The sequence below is a fragment of the Poromitra crassiceps genome, assembly GCF_964638095.1.
Source record: "Poromitra crassiceps genome assembly, chromosome: 17".
Classification (NCBI taxonomy): Eukaryota; Metazoa; Chordata; class Actinopteri; order Beryciformes; family Melamphaidae; genus Poromitra; species Poromitra crassiceps.
In genome coordinates, this window is record NC_139635.1 from 30,491,506 (window position 1) to 30,509,825 (window position 18,320).

General features: G+C 46.3%; 1 protein-coding gene and 1 pseudogene across 2 annotated transcripts; one reads left to right on the top strand and one right to left on the bottom strand.

Annotated features, from left to right (window-relative positions):
- Window positions 1-1,235: 1,235 nt before the first annotated feature.
- abcb8 (ATP-binding cassette, sub-family B (MDR/TAP), member 8) lies at window positions 1,236-18,312 on the bottom strand (the record flags this gene model as incomplete). Its single annotated transcript, XM_083653383.1, has 16 exons — window positions 1,236-1,600; window positions 1,795-2,045; window positions 2,130-2,277; window positions 2,454-2,587; window positions 2,691-2,785; window positions 2,880-3,016; window positions 3,168-3,201; window positions 3,325-3,430; window positions 3,535-3,632; window positions 3,718-3,803; window positions 3,914-4,075; window positions 4,900-5,005; window positions 5,384-5,478; window positions 16,109-16,264; window positions 16,421-16,751; window positions 18,215-18,312. The coding sequence occupies 16 exons, from the start codon at window positions 18,310-18,312 to the stop codon at window positions 1,517-1,519; spliced, it is 2,121 nt and encodes a 706-aa protein (XP_083509509.1). The 3' UTR covers window positions 1,236-1,516.
- On the top strand, window positions 7,773-12,815 carry LOC310791976 (clathrin heavy chain 1 pseudogene; annotated as a pseudogene). Its single transcript has one exon. The product of its transcript is annotated as a clathrin heavy chain 1 pseudogene (transcript).
- Window positions 18,313-18,320: the final 8 nt, after the last annotated feature.

An 18,320-nucleotide genomic window follows, 5' to 3' on the forward strand; every position in this document is an offset into this window, starting at 1 on the left:
GACAGCCATTTCAAAATCAGCCCTGATGGCCAATTTGGACTTTGGAGCAGCCAATCAAGACCTGTCTCTAAATCAGTACAAATATTACAGAGGAACAGTAGTCGCAAACTGGAGCTCAGCCACAGGGATAGACAGGAAGCTACTGTAAACACTACACAATGATGACTTAAAAAAATTACCACAGAATTCAATCAACACCTCTTAATCAACAAACAAACCTCATGAACTTCACAAAGCTGGGATTTATGGCCAGACTGCCATTTTGAAAACAGTTTGTATCCAAGGCCAATACATAAAGACACAAAAGTGTCTTAAATATGGTGATGAATAGGGGGCATGGTGGCGCAGTGGTAGCGCTGTCGCCTCACAGCTAGAAGGTCCTGGGTTCGAGCTGTGGGCGCTGAAGGAGTGCGTGCCCGTCCACATGTCCTCGAGTGCCCACCATCCGGGTGGGGTCGTCAAAAGGGCTTTTCTGTGTGGAGTTTGCATGTTCTCCCCGTGCCCCCTGGGGGTTTCCTTCATACAGGAACTCCTCACCAAAACATGCAATATCCTGGTCGCTGATGTGGTGCCTCTGGTCGTTCGGAGGGAGGGGAGCACTTGGAATAGCGTGATCCTCCCACGTGCTATGTCCTACCGGTGAAGCTTCCCCTGTCAGGTGAAAAGAAGCGACTGGCTACTGCCCATGTCTCAGAGGAAGCATGGAGCCAGTTTCGGCTCTCCCCAGATCGGCAGAGGGTGGAGCAGCAACCAGGATAAATAAATTAAAATGAGCACTAATGGGGGGTAAAAATGGGATGAAAAAATCTGGGGCAAAAAATAAAAAAAATATGGTGATGAATATGGAATGTTATGAACATCTACCTTGTGTGAGTCATTACACCCAATAATGGGTAGGGGCAGGTTCATGCAATGATGATGTCTGCTTACACTGATGACCACCTATGTGGGCTCCCCAGTCACCAGATCTAAACATCACCAACCATCATGAGAAGCACTGGAGCACAGAGTGTAAACTAGATTTCCACCTGTTCATCCCTCAGTGAACTGGAGGTTTTGTATGACAGCTTTCTGAGGATTGAAGCTGTTCAAAGCATGGAAATTATGTGCCCATGTATCATCATAACCCTTGGAAAAACAAGGAACAAACCTAAAAACACGTTTTACTAAATAGATTATATTATTTGACAAAATGTAGAATTTTATACAAGACAAGAGGAAATAACCCTGCAACATTCTCATTTAAACTATATACTGTACATACAATAGTGTTCTTGGACAATAAACTAAGGATGATGAACTCTGGCAGCCACTGGCTGCAACGGACTATCCAATTGGTCCACTCATACATGTTACAGTATATGTTAACAATTGGTAATAAAACTAGACAAAAAGATGATAAAATCACAGTGCATGCTGAACCTATTGTATTTGTTGTTCTGTTCATGCAGTGTGTCCCTATGCATTTCAGACATCATATTTCATATCTTACAGTAGACCTGCAGTAAATTAATGCTCATTCCTGTGCCTCAGCTCTTTGCCTGCGGATGAGATCAGAATAAAGTCCTCCTTTACTCAGCAGTTCCAAGTGAGTCCCAGCCTTGAAAGTGAAAAAAAAAGTTGTTAGATCTAATTAAAACTGAGGATTCCACAGTAGAATAATACAGAAGCATCCAGGATATTTATCAAAGTGCTAATGAACATTGACTGAATTGAAGTATCTCGAATGCTCCTAAGAACTTGCAAGACAGTGCAATAAAATTGACGAGACATTAACATGAGATAAGACCTCACCTCCACAATGCGGCCATTGCTCATGACACAGATGAGGTCAGCCCCCTGAATGGTGCTGAGGCGATGGGCGATGATGAGCACAGTGCGCCCCCTTGTGGCCATGTCCAGAGCCTCCTGCACCACTCGCTCCGACTCTGCATCCAGAGCGCTGGTGGCTTCATCCAGGACCAGGACGCTGGGGTTCTTGATCAAGGCGCGGGCGATGGCAATGCGCTGTTTCTGGCCTCCTGATAGTGTCACGCCTCGCTCACCTAAGTTTTGGAAATGTAAAACTTTAGTATTTACTTGGCGCATCATTTGAAAATAGTCCTAAACATCAAAATGTCAGCACGTACCAACTACGGTGTTATAGCCATCGGGGAAACTTGTGATGAATTTGTGAGCATTGGCTTGCGTGGCTGCGTCGATGACCTCATCATCGGTGGCCTCAGGCTTCCCAAAGCGGATGTTGTCCATGACGGATGAGCCAAACAACACCGGCTCCTGCAAAGAGCAGTGGGAAATGCAGTGAAAAGTGGACAGTAACAAATGTAAAACTACAGTAGTAAGTATTCCACTTACCAGTTTTAAAGATTGTAAATAATTACTAATATTACTATTGCACAAATGAGGTCAAGTGAATCACCATACAGGAGATTATCTGGATGCATGAATGATACCTGATTGATAAATCCAATAACTTGTCCCCTGAGCCAGGATGGGTCAAGTGTTCGAATGTCGAGCCCGTCCAACATGATCACCCCACTGGTCGGGTCATAGAAACGCTCCAGCAAGGACGCCACTGTGGACTTTCCTAAAATGTATGAGATTAATTAATTTCTGGACACATTGATCTCAATATTGTTTACATGCCAAAAGATTGCAATCAGAGTCAAGAACTGAGTACTGGTAGTTACCTCCTCCAGATTCACCCACAATAGCAACAGTCTTACTAGGCGGCAGTGTTAGGCTGAAGTTCTTCAAGATCTGATGGCCAGGTCTTGTTGGATAGCTATACATATACAAAAAGACAATAGCAGCTCTGTTTTGATTGATAGAATCCAATTGAAATCGGTATCGGTTTTGATTAAAGCCAATGCTCTCACCTGAATGCGATGTCCATGAAATCAACTCTTCCTGTCAGAGAAGGGTAAGGGATGCGTCCTCCGCCAGAGACGGGAATGGTCGGCTGTAAAGACAAGTACTCAAAAACCCGGGCGCCAGAGCTCATTCCTCTCACCATCTGTAGAGAATATGTTGGATAGAGAAAATTAAGACAAAATGCCAACTACATGGCTCGCTAGTACATCATCTTTCAGATTTCTACCGCCCCAAAAAACCTAATGTTAAAACTGCACTTTAAATGTGACTTTTTGATCCAATTTTCCACTCACTTGTCCAAACAGGATAGAGATGCTGGCCAAAGACCTGAGCATAAAGAAGATAGATGAGGTATACCATGACATCAAACTACTTTAAATTGATGACGTTCATTGTGCATGGACCACAGTGCGATCATTAATCTTTCACTGAACAAGCTGTATCTCCTACCTCTGAACGGTCTGGGAAGCTATCAGGAAAGACATGAGGTCTCCAGGGGACATTTCATTGCCAGCCATTAAAGAGCCTCCAGCAAAAATAGTTCCTAGAACAATGCCTGCATCAATGGAAACACAACACAAAAACAACACCATACTAAGTTCTGACAAACCAATATGCAAAACAATGTGCTTAACAGTTAAAATGTTGAAATACACTCACAGTTTAGGGTAATATTTGATAGTCCTTGGAAAATGGCTATTCCTGAGCCAAGAGTTTCATTCATTTCACATGACTTGTCCACTTCATATGCATATAACCTGGGAGGGGGGAGGGGTTATTGGATATTGATATGATCTGACACTCTGTAGAGATATTCTGAATCGAAATCAATCTCTCACTTACTGGAGCTCCCGCTCCTCCATGGCAAAAGCTTTCACTGTCCGCACATTGCCAAGTGCCTCATCGGCCACCCCTGTTGCTTTTGACACCTTAAGTCGGACACACAAATGACAGTCAAGACACAGTCAGACATGGAATTGGTCAGCAGACAGCACAATAAAGACCGAGCAATATGATTATGCGGCAGTTTGTCACACACCTGTTCTTGAGCCAAACGGGACAGTTTGCGAAGGAATGAGCCAATCAGAGCCCCTGCTCCTACTAGACAGGGAAGGACAACTACCGTCAAACCGGTGAGCTTGGGGGAGATGACAAAGAGGGAGGCAAAACACCCAACTGTCTGTGTAATACTCCTCAGACCCTGCAAACATGTCAAAAGAACAAAAATCAGAAGGCTAAAACTAGCATGCGCTCATTAGCAACACATTGTATCGTCGTGTGAGCTTGTTCTCAAATTAAGGTTATGATTAGGGTAAGGGTCAATTTATCTAATTAACTTTTTGCATGGGATATTTCAAACAATGCTGCTTAGCCAGACAGTGGCATCTGATTTTTTTTTAGCATGTGGCAGCATTACAAAGAAGCTGTGCAACAATAACGTATTTTATTTCTCATCTCCGTAGCCTGTCAGATGGGATGAGGCAATGCTATGTTAATCCTTGCAGTTATATAAGGTTAGTGTGGGGATATTTCCTGTTGCATGCTACTAAGCTTCCAAGCAAGTAATAACCCCACATTTCTCAGTGAATTATTATTCTATAAAATAATGAATTGCCTTACGGAATGTGAGGTAACGTATTATTTTACAGAACCATGTGTACATTGTTGAGAGAGTTTTATGTGCATGTGGCCTTGTCACACCTATAAGAATGGATATGCCCCTTTGGTCAATTGTGCACCTATCTTGTTTAGAGCACATTTTTGCAACAAAATTCTAAAGAGCCGTACTTGTGTTTTCCTGCAGTCACACTTGTTGACATTAAAATCCTCCAAACACACTGCCGGGTCTTTGGACAAATTGGTTTGGAAGAGAGTTTAGCTAACAGAATAGGTAGACAATGTCAATAACTGGAGGTAATGATGGATAAGGACAGGATATTACTGATTCACAACACTTTTACTACACAAATACAGCACTTTGACACCTACCTATCCATGATTGCTAAATTATGCAACTAGCCACACCTGAGAAATGACCAATTTAAAGGATGACTTGAACTCCTGAATGTCAGCAGTCAAACGATTCACCAGCTGTCCAGTTTTATTGGCATCAAAGAAGGCCACATCCTGCCTGAAACAAAATTGCAATGACAACATTACCGTTAAGAATCCTGCAATCACAACATTACCGTTAGGAATCCTGCAATCACAACATTACCGTTAGGAATCCTGCAATCACAACATTACCGTTAGGAATCCTGGTTGTACTGTAAATGTGGTACATACATAATCTTCACAGCGGCGCATTAGCATAAAGTTGGCAGCATACAAGCCTTTGGTGCAAAACATCCATATGTCAACATTTAATCTTGCCAGTCCCAAAGCATCTGCTCTTCAAGGGATATTGATAAGTCTGTGTGTAGACTTGACTTTCATCAGTGGCAGCTACCAGGAATACAACAACATGACAATGCTTTATGAACATGGTCCAAAATTGTGGAATATGTACCTCAGTAAAGAGGAGAAAAGGCTCTTCCTCATGTCCGCTGCCACTCTCTCCCCCACCCTTGACAGCAGGATGATGTAGCCACTGGTCAGCAGCCCCTGCACAAAGGAGGTGATTGATGAGCAATGCAACTGACCATTTGACAGTGTGTAAACAATGATTAAATGTATGGGTATGCATGTGCGTGTACATTTTGGCAGTAGAAACTACGGCAATGAATGCAACCTTTTAAGCAGCTATGCAAGGGTACAAAGCATCTCAGAGGGAATGGTGGCTCCCTCAGGGTGTGTAAAGGGCACGCGTGCGGGTGACCTGACGGAGCCGGATTTTTTAAATTAGGCTAATTAGCAAATGATGTGATGTCATCAGTGATGTCATCAACAATGTCAAAAGTGATGTCATAAGGGCGCGACGCACACACACACACACAGACAGACACACACACACACACACACACACACACAAGGAGGCATTGTGACAAGACTGATCAGTGATGTCATAGGGACACACGGACACGGACACACACACACACAAACACACACACACACACACACTGAATGTAATTTCCGGGTGGTTGTGATGTCACGCTGATTCGTCCTAAAGAATAGCGCTAGATTTCTAGGAGACTCTGGAGATGATGCGCCAAGGGTGCTTCTTCTTCTTCTAATGGCTTCCCGGCAGACTGGATGCTTTGCGGCAGATTGCTGCCTCTCACAGAATATTAAACAAATTCCAGACTCGGGGGTCCGCCCCCTCCTCGATGTTCCTCCCTCCAGCTGCCTCGCTCTCCTCTTCGACCCCCTTGTTCCCGGACCTCTCGGCCCTCGTGCCAGCGCGCCAACCTCCCACTTCGAATCCTGCTCGACAGCCTTTCGGTGAAGAATCCTTCATCTCCGCCTCTCACCAAAGGTGCCACATGTTGTGGGATTTATGACATCGTTGAAGATGTCACTGATGATGTCACGATTTGCTAACACCGCCCGTATAGGCAAATCACGGGCCTCACTCACTCACTCACACACACACACACACACACACACACACACACACACACACACACACACACACACACACACACAAACACAGGCTGCTATGTAAAAAGCCCTCTGAGACATGCTTGTGATAAAGGACTATATACAAGCGCAAATTCGCAATAGGACGAATCAGTGTGACATCATGGCCACCCGGAAATGTGGACCCGCACCAGCAGTTAACTAGTATGAGTTGTGCCAAACAAACATTAATATCTCAAAAACTATACATCACATCGCTTATATATTTTGGCATTCTGAGTGAGAGCAGAAGTAGCTCCAGGGTCTGATACTGTAAATATGTATGTCGTGTTAAAGTTGTGTTAACTGTCGCAGTTTTTAAAATGAAGTGAATTTAGCAGTTAGAGTGTGATGTCATCAACTCCATTGTGATGTCATCCACTCCATTGTGGAATTTGACATTAACTTTGTGGACCAACATTTTTTGGTGGACCAACAAGCCAACAGAGTGACTTATGAAGCCAGTCCATGACTGGTCACAGCTAATAAACAAGAATAGAATAGAACTATTATGGACCATATTTCATGTATACATTTTCAGTGGGAATGAAACACCTGATGAATCAGAATTCAGGTTTGGCAGTGAGCTTCCTTGGTGTATGTATCCCCATTAGATCAGCTGCCGAAAAACACCACTTTCCTTGACAAAATGCATGCAATTGTCATGGCACTGGCAAAACATACTGTAAGTGGTAGGTACATCTTCTGGTGTAGTGTTACACAAAATAATGGCACTCTTCAGTTCACTCAGGCATGTTCACTTTTCAGGGTCTGGCATGAATCGGGGGGGGGGCGCAACAATTATGGATAGATCAATCACAGCTCACGCTGCTATGACATCACTGATGAGGTCATACATGTATGACCTGGTCATACATAATGTAAATCACTTATGTTGACAGCTCGGGTAGGAAAAGGTGGGAGGAGTAGGGTCCAGGTCGGAGGAAGAGAAGAGAGGAACCGATCTGGTTTTACAGGGAAATAGCAGATTGATAAATCCAGAAGGAGAAAGTAATGTGTATAGTAGAAGTAGTAGTAGTAGAAATTGTGACATGACATCAAAATTGAGGTCATAGACATTGTGACATCATTAATGGCTCGAGTGACATCACTGATGACATCACAATTGAGGTCATAGAGATTGCTGATTAACCTACACCGCCATTGCAGTCAGTCGGTGTAGCGCCAGACAGTCATTACCCAGGGGAAGCTCGCAAGTAAACAGTTAAAGGACCAATAAAATCACCATCCCACCGACAACCAACTTTAATCAATACCAACAATTAATTCATTTGTAGTTTGTTTGCGTTAGAAGAAATAGGAGAGTAAGAGGAACCGCCATGGCTGAGATCAAGCCTATCTGCTTTCAGGAGCACCTGCAGCTCCAAAACCTGGGCATTAATCTGACCAACATAGGCTTCAGCACCCTGACCATGGAGTCAGATAAGTTCATTTGTATCCGGGAGAAGGATGAGCAGGACCAAGACCTGGTGATCATTGACATGGCTGACCCCAACACGCCCATCCGCAAGCACATCTCCGCCGACGGCGCTATCATGAACCCAGCCAGCAAGGTCATCGCACTTAAATCCGGCACAACCATTCAGATCTTCAACATTGAGCTGAACAAAAGGATGAAATCACACACCATGACGGACGACGTCACCTTCTGGAAGTGGATCTCCCTCAACACAGTGGCACTTGTGACTGACACCGCCGTCTACCACTGGAGCATTGGGGGCGACTCGCAGCCTGTCAAAGTATTCACCCGCCACTCAAGCCTGGCAGGCTGCCCGATTATCAACTACCGCACTGATCTCAAGCAGAAATGGCTCCTGCTTATCGGTATCTCCGCCCAGCAAAACCGTGTGGTGGGAGTGATGCAGCTGTACTCTGTAGACAAGAGGGTTTTTCAGCCCGTCGAGGGCCATGCTGCCTGTTTCGCTCAGTTCAAGATGGAGGGGAATGCAGAGGAGTCCAATCTGTTCTGCTTCGCTGTCAGAGGGCAGGCTGGTGGGAAGTTGCACATCATTGAATTGGGGAGCCCACCAACTGGCAACCAGCCATTTCCAAAGAAAGCAGTGGATGTGTTCTTCCCTCCAGAAGCACAGACTGACTTCCCTGTGGCCATGCAGATAAGCTCCAAGCAGGGTTTGATTTTCCTTATCACCAAACATGGCTACATCCACATGTATGAACTGGAGACGGGCACCTGCATCTACATGCACCGGATCAGTGACGAGACCATCTTCGTCACCGCCCCACACGAGGCCACCGGCGGCATCATCGGGGTCAACAGGAAGGGACAGGTGCTGTCAGTCTGTGTGGAGGAGGAAAACATCATCCCCTACATCATCAATGTGCTGGAGAACCCAGACCTGGCCCTGCGCATAGCCGTCCGCAACAATCTGGCTGGCGCTGATGAGCTCTTTGCATGCAAGTTCAACAAACTGTTTGCAGGGGGTAACTACTACGAGGCTGCCAAGGTTGCCGCCAATGCACCAAAGGGTATCCTGCGTACCCCAGACACCATCCATCGTTTCCATAGTGTGCCGGCCCAGCTAGGCCAGACCTCCCCCTTGCTGCAGTACTTTGGCATCCTGCTGGACCAGGGCCAGCTAAACGAGTGTGAGTCCCTGGAGCTGTGCAGGCCCGTCCTCCAGCAGGGACGCAAGCAGCTTATGGAGAAGTGGCTGAAGGAGGACAAGTTGGAGTGTTCTGTGGAACTGGGCGACCTGGTGAAGGCGGTGGATCCCACCTTGGCTCTCAGTGTCTACCTGAGGGCCAACGCCCCCGACAAGGTCATCCAGTGCTTTGCTGAGACTGGCCAGTTCACCAAGATTGTCCTATATGCTAAGAAGGTGGGTTACACTCCAGACTGGATCTTCCTCCTGAGGAATGTGATGCGGATCAACCCAGAGCAGGGCCTGCAGTTTGCCCAGATGGTGGTCCAGGATGAAGAGCCACTGGTTGACATTACACAGGTTGTAAATGTGTTCATGGATTACAACCTGATCCAGCAGTGTACCTCTTTCCTCCTGGATGCCCTGAAAAACAACAGCCCTTCAGAGGGACCACTGCAGACTCGCCTGCTGGAGATGAACCTCATGCATGCTCCACAGGTTGCTGATGCTATCCTGGGCATCCAAATGTTCACCAACTACGATCGTGCCCGTATCGCGCAGATGTGTGAGAATGCTGGCCTCCTGCAGAGGGCGCTGGAGCACTACACTGACTTAGACAACATCAAGCATGTTGTGGTGCAGACACACCTTCTCGACCCAGAGTGGCTGGTGAACTTCTTTGGCTCCCTGTCAGTGGAGGACTCTCTGGAGTGCCTCAGAGCCATGCTCTCAGCCAACATCCGCCAGAACCTGCAGATCTGTGTCCAGGTGGCCTCCAAGTACCACGAACAGCTGTCCACACAGTCTCTCACAGAGCTCTTTGAGTCCTTCAAGAGCTTTGAGGGTCTGTTCTACTTCCTGGGCTCCATTGTGAACTTCAGTCAGGACCCTGAGGTTCACTTCAAGTACATCGAGGCTGCCTGCAAGACGGGCCAGATCAAAGAGGTGGAGAAGATCTGCAGAGAGAGCAACTGCTACAACCCGGAGCGCGTCAAGAACTTCCTCAAGGAGGCCAAACTCACCGACCAGCTACCACTGATCATCATCTGCGACCGTTTCGACTTTGTCCACGACCTGGTCCTCTACCTGTACCGTAACAACCTGCAGAAGTACATTGAGATCTATGTACAGAAAGTGAACCCCGGTCGCCTGCCTGTGGTGATTGGAGGTCTCTTGGATGTGGATTGCTCGGAGGATGTGATCAAGAGCCTGATCCTGGTTGTCAAGGGACAGTTCTCTACTGACGAACTAGTCGCCGAGGTGGAGAAGAGGAACAGACTGAAGGTGCTACTGCCCTGGCTGGAGGCTCGTATCAATGAAGGCTGTGAGGACCCCGCTACGCATAATGTCCTGTTCAAGATCTACATGGACAGCAACAACAACCCCGAGCGCTTCCTGAGGGAAAACCTCTACTATGACAGCCGTGTGGTGGGAAAGTACTGTGAGAAGAGAGACCCCAACTTGGCCTGCCTGGCCTACGAGAGAGGACAGTGTGACAAGGAGCTCATTAATGTCTGCAATGAGAACTCCCAGTTCAAGAGACTGTCTCGCTACCTGGTTCGCCGCAAAGACCCTGAGCTGTGGGCCAGCGGTGTGCTGCTGGAGACCAACCCCTACAGACGACCACTTATTGACCAGGTGGTGCAGACAGCTCTGTCAGAGACCCAGGACCCAGAGGAAGTATCGGTCACAGTCAAAGCCTTTACGACCGCCGACCTGCCCAACGAGCTCATGGAACTACTGGAGAAGATTGTGCTGGACAACTCTCTCTTCAGTGAACACAGAAATCTGCAGAACCTGCTGCTCCTGACAGCGATCAAGGCCGACAGCACCCGTGTGATCAGGTACATCGACAGGCTAGACAACTATGATGCTGCCGACATCGCTAACTTCGCCATCAGCTACAAGCTGTTTGAGGAGGCCTTCACCATCTTCAGGAAATTTTACTTCAACACCTCTGCTGTGCAGGTGCTGATTGAGCATATTAGCAACCTGGACCGGGCCTATGAGTTTGCGGAGCGTTGCGATGAGCCGGCTGTGTGGAGCCAGCTGGCAAAGGCTCAGCTGCAAAGGGGCATGGTTAAGGAGGCCATTGACTACTACATCAAGGCTGAAGACCCCTCTGCATACATGGAGGTGGTGCAGACCGCTGATCAAGGTGGTAATTGGGAGGACTTGGTGAAATTCCTACAGATGGCTCGTAAGAAGGCCCATGAGTCCCACGTGGAGACAGAGCTGATCTTTGCCTTGTCCAAGACCAACCGCCTGGCTGAACTGGAAGAATTCATCAACGGACCCAACAACGCTCACATACAACAGGTCGGTGACCGTTGCTATGACGAGAAAATGTATCATGCAGCCAAGTTGCTGTACAACAATGTGTCCAACTTTAGACAGCTTGCTTCAACTCTGGTACACCTGGGAGAGTACCAGGGGGCTCTGGACAGTGCCCGCAAGGCCAATAGCACCCGCATCTGGATGGAGGTGTGCTTCGCCTGCGTGGACGCAAAGGAGTTCAGACTGGCCCAGATGTGCGGCCTCCACATAGTGGTGGATGCAGACGAGCTGGAGGGGCTCATTAACTACTACCAAAACTGTGGTTACTTTGAGGAGCTGATCTTTATGCTGGAGGCCGCCTTGGGCCTGGAGCGTGCTCACATGGGCATGTTCACTGAGCTAGCCATCCTCTACTCCATGTTCAAGCCCCAGAAGATGAGGGAGCATCTGAAGCTCTTCTGGTCCAGAGTCAACGTCCCAAAGGTTCTGAGGGCGGCAGAGCAGGCCCACCTGTGGGCAGAGCTTGTCTTCCTGTATGACAAGTACGAGGAGTTCGACAACGCCATCATCACCATGATGAACCACCCCACAGACACCTGGAAGGAGGGCCAGTTCAAAGACATCATCACCAAGGTGGCCAATGTGGAGCTGTACTATAAAGCCACCCAATTCTATTTAGAGTTTGAGCCTTTGTTACTGAATGACTTGCTCATAGCGCTATCTCCCAGACTGGACCACTCCCGCACTATCAACTTCTTCAAAAAGGTAAAACAGCTGCCTCTGGTCAAGCCCTACCTGCAGTCAACACAGAACCACAACAACAAATCAGTCAATGAAGCACTTAACAACCTCTTCATCACAGAGGAAGACTATCAGGCACTGAGGACATCGATAGATGCCTATGACAACTTTGACAACATCTCGCTGGCCCAGCGCTTGGAGAAGCACGAGCTGATCGGGTTCAGGAGAATCGCTGCATACCTCTTGAAGGGCAACAACTTCTGGAAACAGAGTGTGGAGCTCTGCAAGAAGGACAAACTCTACAAGGATGCCTTGCAGTACGTGTCAGAGTCCAAGGACACAGAACTGTCAGAGGAGCTGATGTCCTGGTTCCTACAGGAGGACAAGAAAGAGTGTTTTGCCGCCTGTCTGTTCACCTGCTATGACCTGCTGAGGCCCGACGTGGTGCTGGAGACCGCCTGGAGGCACAACATCATGGACTTTTCTATGCCATACTTCATCCAGGTCATGAGGGAGTACCTCAGCAAGGTAGATAAGTTAGAAACCTCAGAGTCCGTAAGGAAAGAGGAGGAGCAGGCAAAAGAGACACAACCCATCGTCTATGGCACACCCCATCTGATGCTGACAGCCGGCCCCAACGTACCCGTGGCCCCTCAGCAAGCCTACGGCTATGGATATCAGGCGCCTGCAGGATACAGCCTGCCGCCGCCAGCTCAGCCAGGCTTCGGCCAGGCTCGGTAAAGCCCCGCCCCCTCACTCCAGCCCCTTTCTCCTCCACGTGCAGGTAAGAGCTACCATCCATCCATCCATCTCCCAAAGTCCACCAGCCTATTATTGCCTTTCTGCCCTCCAATTTATATTGTGAAAGAGAAAGATAAAATCACTTGGGGCGTCCCGGTGGCTAACCTGGTAGAGCGCTTACCGCTAAGGCCTTGGCCACACTGATCCGTGGTGTCTGTCCGTGTGCGTTCATTTCTCTGTTCACTTCCATTCATTTTCAATGACAGCTGTCCGACTCCGTGGAGTACTCAGAAGCGTACGTATCCAGAAAATTTGCATACGTTTTGATGGACAGAAAGTTGAAGAGGGATGAACTTTTTCTGGATGGACGTATCGGATGGTCGGATGGTCGGATAGTCACTGTCCGTTTAGCCAATCAGAGTCGAGGTCTCGAGAGGAGGCGTTCCGAGATTTGTTTCAACTTTTCAAAGAAGATGGCGGCCGAGGCGGTGAAGGAGGCTATAATTAATGCTGTGTACACCATCCCGCTGTTGTACAACGTGATAGTCAGTGTCACCATCTGATTTCACCATCTAATCTGGTCATTCGGTGGCATTTTATTACCACATAAGTAACGTAGCGCACAGAGCTAACAGCTAGCTGACGCCAGCTTTCTTCTCTCAGTTTATAGGCGGGTCGCTGACACCTTCAAGGTGCTTACCGCCACCTGCTGTGCAAGTAGGTTACTTGTACATGCAACGGACATAAATCTATCCGTCTATCCATTCTGTCCATTTTCTGACGGATCAGTGTGGCCAAGGCCTAAGGCTTAGCCTACATTCACACAGGTCGCCGAACGTAAGCAGAACTGAAGCTTGAAGCAGGCACAAGGTGAACGTAGGCGTTGTTGTTCACACAACAAGACGCCTTCTCTTTTCCTCTCAGTGCCTACTCTCGCGCCTTGAACCCTCCCACAACTCCCATTTGACGTCATGCCTCATGGCTTCACGGCTTCACGCTTGGAAATTCGGCATCAGGCCTGAGTGATCGCTTCGGCGTGGCGTGAGCGTGGCTTCGGCACAGCGTCAGCGTGGCACGCGCACGGGTGGTGTGAACCGGCTTCGCCTGTTAACAAGGACGCCGAAATGAAACTTGTGGGTACAGCGTAGGTACAGCTTCGGTTGAGCGTTGCTTCGGCGTCCTGTGTGAACGAGGGCTTAGTCCTTTGTGTGGCAGACCCGGGTTTGAATCCAACCCGTGGTCCTTTGCCACATGTCATCCCCTCTCTCCCACCTTTCCTGTCTATCTACTGTCCTATCCAATAAAGGCAAAAAAAAAACCAAAAAAACACACAAAAACCACACCAAAAAAACCACCAAAAAATAATCTAAAAATAATAATAAATAAATAAATAAATAAATAAATAAATAAATGAACAAATCTTAAGAATACATTTTTCACATACCGTATTTAATAGATTATTATTTTTGTCTATTTTATTTGAATGGGAAATAGTTTATGTACAATGCCCCCCATTGTGGGAAGAGCAAGTCTTCTAAAAAAGTAGTGAGACAAAATTAATGTAGAAATGCATTTAATTAAAATGCTACAATCTTCTATATTTGAACGTGAGACTGCCGCTTCTTTGACCACAAACCACTGACCAGAAATACTACGTCATAGCAGTAATGTGCTTACACACACCAGGGGAGAGGCGCTTCTTGACAAGAAAACCCAAGAGTATTTTTTAACATGACACACGATTTCCACACGCGCGTGCGCGCGCACACACACACATACACACACACACACACACACACACACACACACACACACACACATTTATCCTTCTCAATAAAGCCTATATGCAGGAATCTTCGGTTGGACTGTGTGGAAACAAATTTGCATTCAGATGACCTTTCCATGTGCTTTAAATATTGCTCGTGTGGGACCAGGGATTGCAGACCTGTATTTGACTAACCTGCCCTGCGCCCCTTCTTTCTGTTGCGGTTTGTTTATGCTGGATATAAAATATATAATACGAGTTATGAGATATGAGTTTTAGGTCACTGAGTGTACAGGAGAAAATTAAAAAACCTAATACCCCTGATGTCCTGCTAAGGGTTTCAATTTTTCCTTTTCAGTTGACCTACTCTGATCTAATTCAGAAATAACATCACTGTGGTAATTTGGAGTTTTTATTAAAGGCTTGTGTGTATACAGTAAATCAATCACTAAAGGGATAGTTCGGTTTGTTTGAAGTGGGGTCCTATCAGCTAGTCAGATACACTAACTTAATTAGGTACAGTGTTCTTGAAGCGGGGCGCAGCGTCTAACGAGATCCGGCACCCAGAGCAGCAGCATCACCAGCTTTTTCTCTCCAAGTCCTGGGGGTCAACAACTAAACAAAAAAACGTAATTTAGCCACCTAAAACAACGGCCACCTAAACAAATCGATATCCGTGTACATGCACGCTCTATTTTGACAATTTTCAGTGCTTTACTTTTCCGCAAAACAGCAGTTTCATTCGGCACTGCTTTTTCTCCCAACCGTACAACTACCGTATTCCTCCGCTCAAAGCCAGCACAGAGCACAAAACAGGAAGGCTTAGAAGAGAGATAAAACACTGACTTACTTTAGAGACAACAAGTCACCTGGCCTCTCTGATCTGGGACGTTTTTTAGCCACAAGCATACATTAAACATCAATACAGAGTATGCCTACATCAGTGATGACATCACAATTGTGGTCATAAACATTGTGACATCATCAGTAATGTTATCAGTGATTTCACTGATGGCTCGAGTGACATCACTGTGTGTTTTATGGCAACTTCTTGTTTGGTGTTTTATGGCACAAGTGACATCACTGATAACATCACAATTGGGGTCATAGACATTGTGGCATCATCAGTGATGTCATAAAGGTGAGGCTATGGTGGGATGAGCTTCCCTTCACCTTTGTCAGGTGGCAGTTCCTAATCAGACCGGCGTTCTCAGTTACCATCAACAAAGGTTACGGTCAAGTGAATGCCCGAGATGGCATCTACCTGGCTCAGGCAGTGTTTGCTTATGGCCAGATCTACACAGCCTTCTCCAGGGAAAAGCCAGCCAGCTGTGTGAAAGTACTTATTGAAGGTGATGAGGAGGGAATAACAGACATCATCTATAAGGAGCTGTGTAATCCTATAATCATACAAACATTTGCATAACGTGTTTATTGGACACTGTATGTATAGCCTACATGCTCGTCACAAATCTCAGGATCAGGGGGAAGAGGTCAAGGGTGAGATAAGGGGAAAATATATACTTACTTGGATAGCATACAGTCCAAGCAGCTTCAGGGCAGGGCCTCTTATCTCACGGATGTAGTTCCCAGCATGTTCTCTCAGGTAGCGTGCCACAACATTCACCAAGTCTCCCAGCATTAGGGGGATTTGAATATTCAGGATAGCAGCACCAAACGCAAGCTGAACAAGAGATCATACATTTAGTTGCTCAGCATAAATGCCATAATAATACCCTAGGCATATTCTGGTGAACTGTTTACATTATGTCATTTAGCAGATGCTTTTATCCAAAGCGATAGTAGCCTACAAGCTTACCGCAACGGCACCACAACTTACCACAACGGCACCGATGAGAGCAAAGAGCTGAGGTTTGACAAATTCCCACAGGATATGCCATTTGAACTCAGGCACAGTGTCTTTGAATACATCTTCCACTGGGATGTTGTTGTTCACATCTGCCTCACAATAAGCTACATGGGCAAACAGCCGTGCAGAGACAGTGAGGACTGCAGGCCCCAGGATACACTTCAGAGCCACTCCTGGGGGTCTGGATGTCTTGGTGGTGGACTGGCGGACAGCTCTCTGAGCCAGACTCCAGATGCGACCGACAGCATTACTAGGTTGACGTGAGGATGCATTGGACACCGGTGACGAATACAACCAGGATCTAAAAAAGAATTCAAAGCAATACGGATAAGCATTTTTCAATTCATATTATTCTGTTACATCCCCACATATTGGTAGGAAAATAACAGGTGATTGTAATACATTAACAGGTGGTTATAATCAAATGATAGCCACAGCCAATGAGCTGTGTATCTGGAAAAGCACAATATTGGTAGGAAATGCATGTGACGTCATGGGAATACTTCGCCTCAGAATTCGACTACTAATTAGTTTCACTCATAGTGTCGGAGGAGCACCCTAATATGGCACTGCAGGCTCCTTTGAACATGGCCCTACTATTAATAAAACACAAGATTGTTGTCCATTGAACCGGGCTATTCATGTTCTTAAATATTGCGTAATTTCCAATTCAAGCAATTCTTGTCATGGCAGAGCCTGTCTTTTTCCATTGAAAATAGCCATTGTATATTAATAATATTTAAAGGGCCCATATCACGCTATTTTTAACTGTATAAAACATGTCTCATGGGTCTTTAAAACAAGGTTCTGAATTCTGTTGCAAAAAAAAACAAATCAAATCCAGCCTCTGTGGCACTTCTCTATGTGCTCTGTCTCTCCCCTCCCTCATTAACTATGCACTGTTTTGATAAGATAAGATGATCTGTTGGGATAGATCCATCTTTGGTGCAGTTGATTGTTTTCTGTACATGTTTCCATTCTAAACAGCTATGCTACAGACAACAAGGTTTGGTCTTCCACATTCAGTTGGTGGGGTGGCGCTATAAGCGGGTAAATTAAACGAGTGTTACTTGATGTCACAACATCACGGAAGTCAAAACGGCTCGTTTGGAGGCACTTTTTCCTGACATGGCTGGTGTGGCTTTATCTGGGGAGTCGGACCATGTGTTTTGAGACTTCCATGATGTTTATATAGCATGGAAGTCCTGTATAATCAAAGAAGCAAGGAAATCTGGTTTGACACAAGATGGGACCTTTAAGAACACGAATAGCCACACTCGACTGACAACAACCTTGTCTTTAAGGCAAGTATGTTTTATTGTAATTGCTGTTATGTATGAACAAGTAGGGTCTTGTTGAATGGAGCCTGCAGTGCCATAGGGTGCAGCCTCTGAGAACATAGAGTGGCATGATTAGTCAAATTCTGAGGCTAGGGAATACTATGAATAGGTTAAATCGTGAAAACAGGAACAAATTAATATAACAAAAACAATGCTTCTAAAACTTTAAGCAGGTGTAGTGCAGGCAAGCTGTCAGGCTCAAGTTCAAAATCTATCCTAGCTAGCTATCACTGAGCCTAAAAACAGCTGACAAAAAAATACACAAGGAAGCTGTATCAGTATTTCAATATCGCTTAACACTAATGGAAAACAACGTTTAAGTTTGGTACTGTATCTACCGGCTAGTAAATAAACTGGGACATGTCAGTAGCCTACTCTACCACAGATCACAATATAACATGGGAACCGACCACATATACCCTACCGTGAATGTCTCCATAAATCTCGTGATTTATTGCATCGCGTGTATAGTGACCGCAGTGGTGCAGTGGTGCTTGCTCTACAATAAAGTAAGTGAAACATGTTTCGGT